General features: G+C 35.8%; 2 protein-coding genes across 2 annotated transcripts in view; both read right to left on the bottom strand.

The window, feature by feature from the left end:
• Nucleotides 1-4,947: 4,947 nt before the first annotated feature.
• On the bottom strand, nt 4,948-6,665 carry LOC107674768 (glucagon-like). The gene is made up of 4 exons (XM_016468862.1): nt 6,584-6,665; nt 6,385-6,490; nt 5,917-6,072; nt 4,948-5,157 (listed from the first exon to the last, which is right to left on the bottom strand). The coding sequence occupies exons 2-4, from the start codon at nt 6,480-6,482 to the stop codon at nt 5,046-5,048; spliced, it is 366 nt and encodes a 121-aa protein (XP_016324348.1). The 5' UTR covers nt 6,483-6,490; nt 6,584-6,665; the 3' UTR covers nt 4,948-5,045.
• A 1,581-nt stretch (nt 6,666-8,246) lies between these two features.
• LOC107674761 (prolyl endopeptidase FAP-like) overlaps nt 8,247-10,683 on the bottom strand; it is a 14,664-nt gene continuing 12,227 nt past the window's right edge. The window contains exons 24-28 of the mRNA XM_016468853.1: nt 10,170-10,269; nt 10,022-10,080; nt 9,877-9,949; nt 9,670-9,743; nt 8,247-8,815 (exon numbers count right to left, since the gene is read on the bottom strand). Coding sequence (XP_016324339.1) covers nt 8,714-8,815; nt 9,670-9,743; nt 9,877-9,949; nt 10,022-10,080; nt 10,170-10,269 — 408 coding nt within the window. The 3' untranslated portion in view covers nt 8,247-8,713. The remainder of the gene's footprint in view (nt 8,816-9,669; nt 9,744-9,876; nt 9,950-10,021; nt 10,081-10,169; nt 10,270-10,683) is intronic.

The following is a 10,683-nucleotide window of genomic DNA, read 5'->3' as shown; positions in this document are numbered from 1 at the left end:
AGTGCTGGGTAAAATAGGGACAACCCCAGCAATTGGGCTGTTTTGACCCAGCGGTTGGGTTACATGTTTAACCCAACCTTCTGGGTAGGAACCCAACCACTGGGTCAAAACAACCCAATTGCTGGGTTTGTCCCTATTTTACCCAGCACTGGGTTGTATTTAACCCAGCATTTTTTAGAGTGCAAGCTTACAGTTGTGAATAGAGCTAAAATAAGGTGATAGTTTGGAACACTGGCTGGATATGCACTTGCTCAAATATTGATTTCGGATCATTTTTAACCAAAAAAAGTTACGGACTGGAGCTTTAAGTCAGGTTCGTTTCAATTTAAGAATGAACCGCTGGTTTTAAAATCTTCCCGTTCTACTCACGTTTGTTATGACATTTGCTTCGAACTCTGAAATAAGTAAATCTACTAAACCAGCAAATTACTCTTCAACAGTCATGCTATAGAGTTATGCAAAAACGGAAGTTCAAAGACAATATTGTAAAGATGGCTGCTCAGTTAGTTTCACTGGCGCGACTAGAATCGAAGCTTTTCAAAGCTTCGAATCAATTGAACCAATTGCTTCACAAAACGACTCAGTTTCGAAGCGTTCGAAACACCACACGCTGGTGACACCTGCTGGTCAAAATAATGTAAAAGCAACAAGAACTAGGCCCAAACATATAATGACACCATTTACAAAGCAATTGCAAATATCTACACAACAGTGTAATGTTTTCAATAAAATCTCCATCTCCCAGTGCTCCTGCTGAATCTGTTGCTGCTGAAGTAGACTCAGGTGGTGGAAGATGTTTTGATGTTTCACGCATCAATGCACTGCATTCAGCAATACAGTCCTTCACTGCAGCATCAGCGTTGTCTGCACTGCCAAAAGCAACGGTCTTAAATCTGGGATCCAAAAGGGTGGCCTTGGCCAGTATCCTTAAGGATTCTACAGCTCTAAAGCGTGGTTTTAGGTTTGCGATCAAGTTGTTTGTGAGGTGAATGGCTGTTGTTGATGTCAGTTTCTGTGCCTTTTCACTGATTTTATGAAACAGCATTCTGACAATAAATGATAAGCATTCTGACAATAAATGATCTTTGGAGCTGTGACCACCTTCTCAGCAGAGAGTTCAAAGTTGTTTGTGAGGTGAATGGCTGTTGTTGATGTCAGTTTCTGTGCCTTTTCACTGATTTTATGAAACAGCATTCTGACAATAGGTATGATCTTTGGAGCTGTGACCACCTTCTCAGCAGAGAGTTCAACTGTGGCATGATTGAAGGCTGAAAGGGCTTGAAGACACTGTGAGATTGCTTCAAACGGTCCACTGATCAAGGGTCTTATGTTGGTGTTCGAAGATGTTAAAGCAGCACCAACTGCTTCACGTTCTTCATAAACTCTTTGAAGCATGAAAAATGTGCTGTTCCACCAAGATTCCACCTCCTGAATCAGCTTCTTTTTTGGCCTGCTCATTTGCTTCTGGATTGCAGACAGTTTCTCAGTGGCATTGGTGCTGGATCTGAAGAAGGTAACCACTTTTTTGCACTGATCTCTACTGACACTGAGATCTGCTGTCTGAGGGAGGGCTTTTTTCACCACGAGGTTTAAGGTGTGAGCAAAGCAGGGAATGTGTCTGATCTGAAGAAGGTTGCACACAGAGTCATGTTTGAGGCATGGTCAGTGACAAGGCATGTGACTTTGTCTCTTATTCCCCATTACTCCAGAAAAACAGTCTTTGCTTCTTTAATGAGCTCAGATGTGTGGGCTTCAGGGAACTTCAAAACTCCCAGGACAACAGTGGACAACTTTGATTCTTTGATGTAATTGCAAGTTACTGCAAGGTAAGCATCCATGTTCATTGATGTCCACATGTCTGATGTCAGATTCACAGTGCTTGCTTCTTTCACCTTCTGTTTTGTCACTTCATACCGTGCAGCAACCATGTCCTTCAGTGCATGCCTTGTGGGAAGCACATACAGGTAAATGAACTTTTCCACGACGTTCTAATTTATTGAGATGCACCTGTGTGCTGACTCAAGCTTCTTTACAAATGCCCTGAAGCCCTCGTCCTCCACCAATGAAAATGGCTGCGAATCCATGGTTATCATGTCCATTAGAGCTTCATCAATGTCCTTTTGCTGAAAAAAATGAATACATTTATAAGTGACTTATTAAAGTGTATACTGTGTGACTGTCGTTTATAATATACAAAGCCTTGAGGACTTGAAATATCATCCCACCACTTTTGCCAATTACAGTAGAGGCCCAGAAGATTTGGTGGGTACACCAGATGTTGCAGCTCCACCAGATGTTTGCCCATTAGCTACTTGGGGGTGTTTGGAGTGCAAATGTCGCAACATTGATAAGGTGTTATTGTGATATGTCAAGTGCTGATTACAAATTCACCCCACTATATTGTTTTCTATATTGTTTATGATGCATTTCAAATGCTAAATTATCCACTTTCCGCCAATTTAATAACCCACAACATCTGGCCTCTTATCGTTTGTTTTAATAGTAAAAATCTGGCGGGATTTCACATCATGTGATTAACCGGGCCTCCTGCACTGAGAACTGATCATGAATCGGTACAATTGATTAACTTCAGTTTTATTAACATTCATACATAAAACTGATCCGAGCTCATATAAAACAACAGTAGACAGTGTTTCAAGGGGACACTTTGAGATCAACACCCCCTAGTGGCAACCATCGGGGTTTGCTGAAATCACGTGACTTGCCCAAATTTGATAAGCGCTCCGAACAACTGATTCGAAACAAAAGATTCGTAAAGGTTTCGAAGCTTCGTGAAGCAGTGTTTTAAAAGCGGCCATACTGAGAGCGTCTTGTCATTTTTTGGGGGAGCGAGCGAACGCTTCAGTTGTTCCTGTACACGTGAAATAACAATGGTGAGTTGCTTAATATGTTATTATGATGGTTTCACAAAGACAACATACTGTTTTTGGATGTCCCACAAACCTGTCAAGATAATTCGCTGTTGAAAAAACGGCAGAACTAAACACATACAAGCTCTTAAACGTATTTTAAGGTAATCTCAACTGAACATGGTGAATTAATGTAAACTGGCACACTTTTTTTGCCATGGAGATGAGTGGGAAAAGGTCCCAATTATGCTCAATTAACCATACCTACCTACATACAACACTTTCAGCATTATTGTAAGTAAATATATCTTTTTACATCGTAATATGTTGTATTTTATATAAATAGATATTTATTTACAATTTTTTGCATTAAGATTTGGTAAATCTTATAAGTAGTGTACAAATAATTACAACATTTCGAAGTTGTAAATGAAACAAATTAGTGCTGTCAAACGAGTAATCGCGATTAATCGCATCCAAAATAAAAGTTTTTGTTTACATAGTATATGTGTGTACTGTGTATATTTATTAAGTATATATAAATACACACACATGCATGTGTATATATATTTAAGAAAAAATATGTTACGTTTATATATTAAATAGATTTATATATAATATACATGTTATGAATATAAATATATACATGTAAATACATGTAAATATTTTCAAAATATATGCTGTATGTGAGTATTTATATATACATAATAAATATACACAGTACACACACATGTGTTATGTAAACAAAAACTTTTATTTTGGATGTGATTAATCGCGATTAATCGTTTGACAGCACTAAAACAAATATAATAATACTATTTCAGTCTTTCTACTTTAAAATTCTTAAATTAATTATGTAACTTGCAGTTTCATTGTAATTATTTGTGGAATTTACTAGTAATTTCTGAGTCAAAATTTTTTCTACACCAAATGTTTTTCAGTGTATGTAAATTAAGTGAATGAGGAGGCTGTCAAGCTCCAAATTGACAAAAATGGCACCATAAAAGTAGTACATCAGTTTTTAAACTTCCAGGCAAGAGTTTGTCTTGACACACAACGAGTGTTACACGCCTATTAAGTATATTTATATAGGTTCTCCTCTATTAAAACGAGTGAGCGTGTTGGCTTGATATGTAGTGTTTTTTGGTGAACAGATGGTTTGTAGCATCAGCTGACAGCTCAGAGAGAGACCTGCTCCCAGGGCGGACTGCATCTCTGGCACCGGTGCTGTTTTCTTCTTGTTGAAGGACCGGAAACATGCGGTCCCAGGGTGCCTGACCGTGCTGGATAATTGACACATTTCCACAAGGCTTTGGTGACTCCCGTCTTCTGTCAGTGTCATGTTAGATACGGTGAGGTAAGCAGAAGTGACATATCAGGCCAGTTTAGCACGCTGAAGTTTGTTCTCCAATGGGATTATGGGGAAGATCGTTTGAAAAGGTACCTGTGGAGTTCAAGCTTGACATAAGCATAACTCTGAACTTTGTTTGTTATACTGACAGAATGATTGAAGCCATTTGACACATGGATATTCTGTTTGATTGCAGTTGTTTGCCCCACATGAATTTGCTGCATTTGCTTGCATGTCAACTTGACAAATAGCGATTTAACTGCTCATGAAGTCTGTTTCTCAAAGGTATTATCTGGATAAATGTCAAATTCTTGCCTTTTAAGTTGTAACTCAAGGTTAAACTCTTGTTAAACTCTCTGCAATAGGGCTTTTCAATGTGCTTTTTTGCATTGTTAATCCAACACAGTAGTTTATCATATAGTTTATCTTTTTTGAGAGATTGTCCTTGGCAACAAATATTGGAATGCATTACTATGAACAACATAGGCCAAACAATATTCAAGATTATTAACATAAACGGACGGTTTTAGTTTTCAAATGTCTTGTATTTCAATCATTACGCCAGTAGTTGAAAACGCAAAACACAATGTAGTTTGCACAATCCATTTTGAACCACGTTTATCCTCTACTGAAACAGTCTGGATCATATTTTTAAAATTGGTTTACAGTGTCGTTCGAAAACCAAAACACCAAGTGCTTCATTTGAAGAAAGATTTATTTGCATGATTCAGTGAAACTGACAGCACTAGGCATTATAAAACAGTGTCGGATATCACAGTTATGCAGGCTAGTTTTTATCTCGTTGTCGTGAATCCTGACTCGCGTCATCCTCTCCCTGTTTTTAGCCAGGACACAAACTCTTTTGCCGCCTGCTCCTGCAGGTAAGAGCTGACGTCACTGGTGAATGTGCCGTCTGCGTGCCGTCGTGTGGGGACTCTGGAGGAAAAAATAATTATTGTTTATGGAAAGGGTGATATTCTTCCTGTCAGATTTAAAAAGGACATCAATAATAAACTGTATCTATTTACAGTACCATTCAAAAGTAAAAAAAAAAAAAAAAAAAGTATTTTTATTCAGCAAGGAAGCATTAAATTGTTCAAAAGTGACCAAAGACATTTATAATGTTTCAAAAGAGTTCTAATTCAAATAAATGCTGTTCATTCAAACTGTCTATTCACAAATATAACAGGGTTTCCGCAAAAATATGAAGCAGCACAACTGTTTTCAACATTGATAATAATATTCATGTTTCTTGAGCAGCAAATCAGCATATTAGAATGATTTGTTGAGTATCATGTAACACTGAAGCTTGGAGTAATGATGCTGAAAATTCGGCTTTGCATCACAGCAATAAATTATATTTTAAAATATATTTAAATAGATGAGTTATTTTAAATTCTAATAATATTACTGTTTTTTTTTTGTATTAAATAAATTGATACAGATAAGCCTTGGTGAGCAGACGAGATTTCAAAAGATCAAAAACATTTAAAAAAAAAACTTTTTTTCAGTCGTTCTAATGCTGTAGTCATGTCATGTGAGAATTACTATAATTTAAATGAATTTCCAACTGGTGAATGTCATGTAAAATTATATAATAGTTAAATAGTCTACACACATTTGCCAGATGTCATTATTTTTATTTTTTTACCTGTTCTTAAATATTTTGCAAGAACTTACAGAATTGAAACGTACCCGCTTCTCTTGGAGTTCATTAACCACTGAACGAAGTCTTGTGCTCTCCTGGTCTCCAGGTATTTGCTGTAATCATTTGAGAATGTGCCTTCTGAATGTCTCTTCATGTTGTTTACTTCTCTTGGGTCACTAAATAGTGCGTCCTCCGACATAAGGCTGGAAGTCAATACCAAACATGTCATTCTCCAAAAAGAATCACCATGTCGGAGATATGTCAACCCCAAAATCAAAAAAAAAAAAAAAAAAGCATTTAATTGAATTTATTAGTGACATACTTTTACAGAAGTTTGCAGCAAAATTATAAACATTTTAAGTAAATAAAAATACAAAAACAAAACCTTAAAATATGCTTAATTTTATTTAAGCCCCTTTTGAGGTTAAATGTGTCCCAGATTGTATTACTACAATAAAATTCCCATCTGCAGAGGCTATTAAAAATGAAATAACTCTGAATTGAGTTACTCTTACCTGGAGTTTTCTTCCATGTTTTCTTGTATGGGAATCTGCAGGCTGCTCTGGATCAGAATAAGAAGTAAAAGTCCAATGAAGGCGTAGATCCTTGTCATTATCTTACCTGAGGATCAGACCATACAGCTACTAAGTAAACCATTAATGCATTCTACCTCAAAAGATATATAGTATAGTGCCAAAAAGTTCTCCGGCTCACCTGGATTGCGTTGGGTCGTCACGGAGAAATAAAGTCAAAGATTTTGATGTTGACTCACTGGTTTCTCCTTCCTGGCTCCCAGTGCGATTTCACGGTCCCAGCCTGATGTTCTGAGTCTTATATAGTGATGCCCAGGTGGCGTGATCCACACACACACACATACACAGACACACTTATTAGTTTCAATCCATTAATCTCAATGCATCAGTGTATTTGCACTGTGAACCTGTTTAAAAAGAGAGATGGGGAGATGGTCAAACAAGTCAAAAAGTCACTTAAGGGAAAAGTCAAACATGATTCTGTCTTGTTAAAAACAGAGGAGAGCAAATAATTGCATAGGTACATTCAGGATGAGATGCATTCAGTCAGATTTCCAGGCAGTGATGTTTGCACTCTGCAAAGCTTTCTTTTTGTGCCTTTTTTTTTTTTTTTTTTTTTCCATCAATAAATGTCTCCTTTTGCAATACAGGGGATTTTTCAATACACTGAAAAAAATATTTATAATGTAAGGTTTACTTTTAAGCAATTTTCACTCTGAAAGTGCTAGTAAATACAAATAATTACAAAGAAATGACAAGTAACTCTGAATTGTGATATGTGAAATGTTGAAGTAGAAAGACTGAAATGGTATTTTCTTATAAAACATCCACTCCAATAATCTCTCTCTATATATTGCATATGTATTTTTAAATGTTTAAAATATTTAAATATTTTACTTTTATGTAGAATAGATGTCAGCTCTATTCTATTGTCATTTATAGGCTATTATATGTTCATTTATTTATACATTGATTATATAAATGTTTATAAGTTATGCTTCTCAACTGAAGCTTTTCCACTGCATGTCATTATTTTTAAAGAATTTATAAATTCTGTAGATTTTATCAGGTTAATTTCCCTGAAGATTCTCAGTAAAACTAGTAACAGTAACATATACGCTTATAGTAGTAATGACACCTTTTTTTTTACTTGGACATCCTTTTTAACTAGTAATAGCAGCTCGACGAACACTTTTAAACTAGTTATAGCAGCTTGGACTGTTTTAAAGCTTAACTGGTGGTGCAGTAAAGTAGTTTTAGGGACAAAGACCTAGAAAAAAATGGAAATATTGGTTCGAGTTGTGGAGCATTATATAGGAAAGTTAGGTTTCCTAGTTGAGTGGTCTGTGTGGATAGCCGTCATTATTCAGGAATATTTAGAAACTGTATAATACTTTATTTAATACTACTTATAGTCCTGATTGTGCTGTCGTGATTGTACATTATTTCATGTTGTTAATGTTTCTTGATTTTTGTTAGACTGAAATTCATTAATGTGGGTTTTAGTTGATATATCTATAACATCAGTGATGTCAAATTCAGAGAAGTTTTTTTTCAATGACATTCATCTGTGCTCTTGGGACTGTCAGACAAATTTCCTTTGGCAGACATTTCAATAGTTCAACCAGCAGGTGGCACTGTTCATATACCATCATATAGACTATTATATGCATACACTACCAGTCAAATATGTAAAAAAAAAAAATTGTCAAACCTATTAAATGACACAGAGATAGAAGTATCAAAATTCAGTCCAGTGTGTCCAAACTTATATAATATGTAAAATATAAAATGGAAATTAAGATGTAGAATTGTTTCACATACAGAAATATTTTCCCTTTTTTTTTCTTGTTTTCAGGATATATGAAGAATGAGTCAAAAGACCAAGGCATTCAAATCTCCAATGTTTGAGTTGATCAGTTTTCTTACAGACATGCTTAAACCACACATTGAAGTCAGTGCATAAACACAACTACATAGAACACAAATTGATTGTATTCCACAATCAATTTGTAAATGTAACATTATGAAACATGCCAGACGTCTGTGATACAAACTACATTCATATCAGGTCACATTTGTAGAGTAATCATTACAGCAATTTGATAAAAAAAAAAAAACAGCTAATACAAATTTCACATATTAAAAAAAAATATAAAATCTTACATGTAACTGTCATTGGCTCTGACATAAGAGTTTGTTCCCATTAACATGTTCTAAATACAGACTAGCATGTAAAGCATCTGTCATTAACAGTGTTTGTGTCAATGTAAAAGGAACATTTGTCTTCATAATGCATCAATAAGTCCATTTATTTTTTCTCCGCAAAGCAGTTCTGCAGGAAATGGTTCAAGTGTGCGTAGAGGTGGTAACGCGCTTTACCAGACAGTCCATGATCCTTATCGGTGTACCACTGAGAAAATATTACACATTTAGGCATTTAGAGTGTTTTAAAGAAAACAAGACCTTTCAGAGCTTAAAGGAAGAGTTCGCCCAAAAATGAAAATGTATTGACCCTCAGGCCATCATCTGAACAGACTTGAAGAAATGTAGCATTACATCACTTGCCCACCAATGGATGCTCTGCAGTGAATGGGTGCCGTCAGAATGAGAGTCCAAACAGCTGATAAAAACATCACAATAATCCACAAGTAATCCACACCACTCCAGTCCATCAGTTAGCATCTTGTGAGGCGAAAAGCTGCGTGTTTGTAAGAAACAAATCCATCAAGGCATGTTTAACTTTAAACCATTGCTTCCGGCTAAAATACGAGTCCATAATCCGTAATTAAGTCTGTTGTCTTTTCACATCAAAATCCAACAAGAAGTTTGTTTAAAACTGGTTTTGACTGTTTTTGCTTGTAAACGGTGCTTGATCTGTGCAGATTTCTTTCCTGATTAAGACAGATGTTCAGATGACTTCCATAATCCATAATACTGCTTTCACTGGAGAAAGCAGTATTATGGATTATGGAAGTGAAAAACGTCTTGATGGATTTGTTTCTATGAAACACACATCTTTTGGCTTCACACGGAGTCAACTGATGGACTGGAGTGGCGTGGATTACTTGTGGATTATTGTGATGTTTTTATCAGCTGTTTGGACTCTCATTCTGACGGCACCCATTCACTGCAGAGCATCCATTGGTGGGCAAGTGATGTAATGCTACATTTCTCCAAACTCATCTACATTTTGCATGGCCAGAGGTGTGTAAATTTTCAATTTTGGATGAAGTATTCCTTTACTAAAAATTCATCAAAACTCACCATTGCTTCAAAATCAACTTGATTTTCCACCAGGGCTTTGGAAATTTGGGCAGCTTGCTGGAAGTGCACGTTGTCTAGAGTAGTGAAGTCAAAATGGCAAGAAAACATCTTTAAATGCTGCGTATTTAGTCAAGACACTAGGTTTTGGATCAGAGTCAGTTAACCAGATTATAAATGCGATATATCTATAAACTTTACATTGCTTACCGTCTGCAGTGCCGTGCACCAGCATGTACTGCACTGACTTGAAATTTTTTGCCCTGTCGGTCACTGTTGAATTCTGCAAATCAACCAAATATATGAAGCACTGTATTGATAACTGTTCATAATTTCTTACTTTAATTTAACTTACTTTATAACTTTCAGTGTTTTCCTCAGGGCGATGCATGTATCTCTCTGTATATACGGCATCTGTGAAGAATGCAGTGTGTGAGTTAAGTTTGCTAAATTGTCTGTGGTTAATCTATATCATAAATCAGAAAACATTTTGAAATCCATACCATAATAGTCCCACTTAGCAACAGGAGCCACGGCAATTCCACATTTGAACAGTCCACTTCCAGATCCCAGAACCATGGATGTGACATAACCACCATACGACTGTGAGCAAGACAAACGTTTCATGATTAGTGTGATGGTTTTCAGTCAACAGGCTCATCGTAGATCTTTTAGCGATTGTCGTTTTACCTTAATTAGAAAAGAGAAGATCGTCAAGAACAATTTGAATGATGGTTTCGATGGATACTTACTGAAAGCTTAAATCTGCTTTAAAGAGTTTTGACATTTTGGAAGATGTAAATGTTTTGTTAAAATACTTTCTGTACAGTACTGGTCAAAAGTTTGAAATAATTAAGAAAAAATGTTTTCTACTCACCAAGGCTGCATTTATTTGATACAGTAAAAAAAATAATGCTGTCAAATGATTAATCGCGATTAATCGCATCCAAAATAAAAGTTTTTGTTTACATAATATATGTGTGTACTGTGTATATTTATTATGTATATATAAACACA

This window comes from Sinocyclocheilus anshuiensis, unplaced genomic scaffold (assembly GCF_001515605.1).
Source record: "Sinocyclocheilus anshuiensis isolate Anshui unplaced genomic scaffold, SAMN03320099.WGS_v1.1 scaffold680, whole genome shotgun sequence".
NCBI lineage: Eukaryota > Metazoa > Chordata > Actinopteri > Cypriniformes > Cyprinidae > Sinocyclocheilus > Sinocyclocheilus anshuiensis.
Note: the sequence above shows the minus strand (reverse complement) of the source record. Positions and strands in the feature narration are given on the sequence as shown.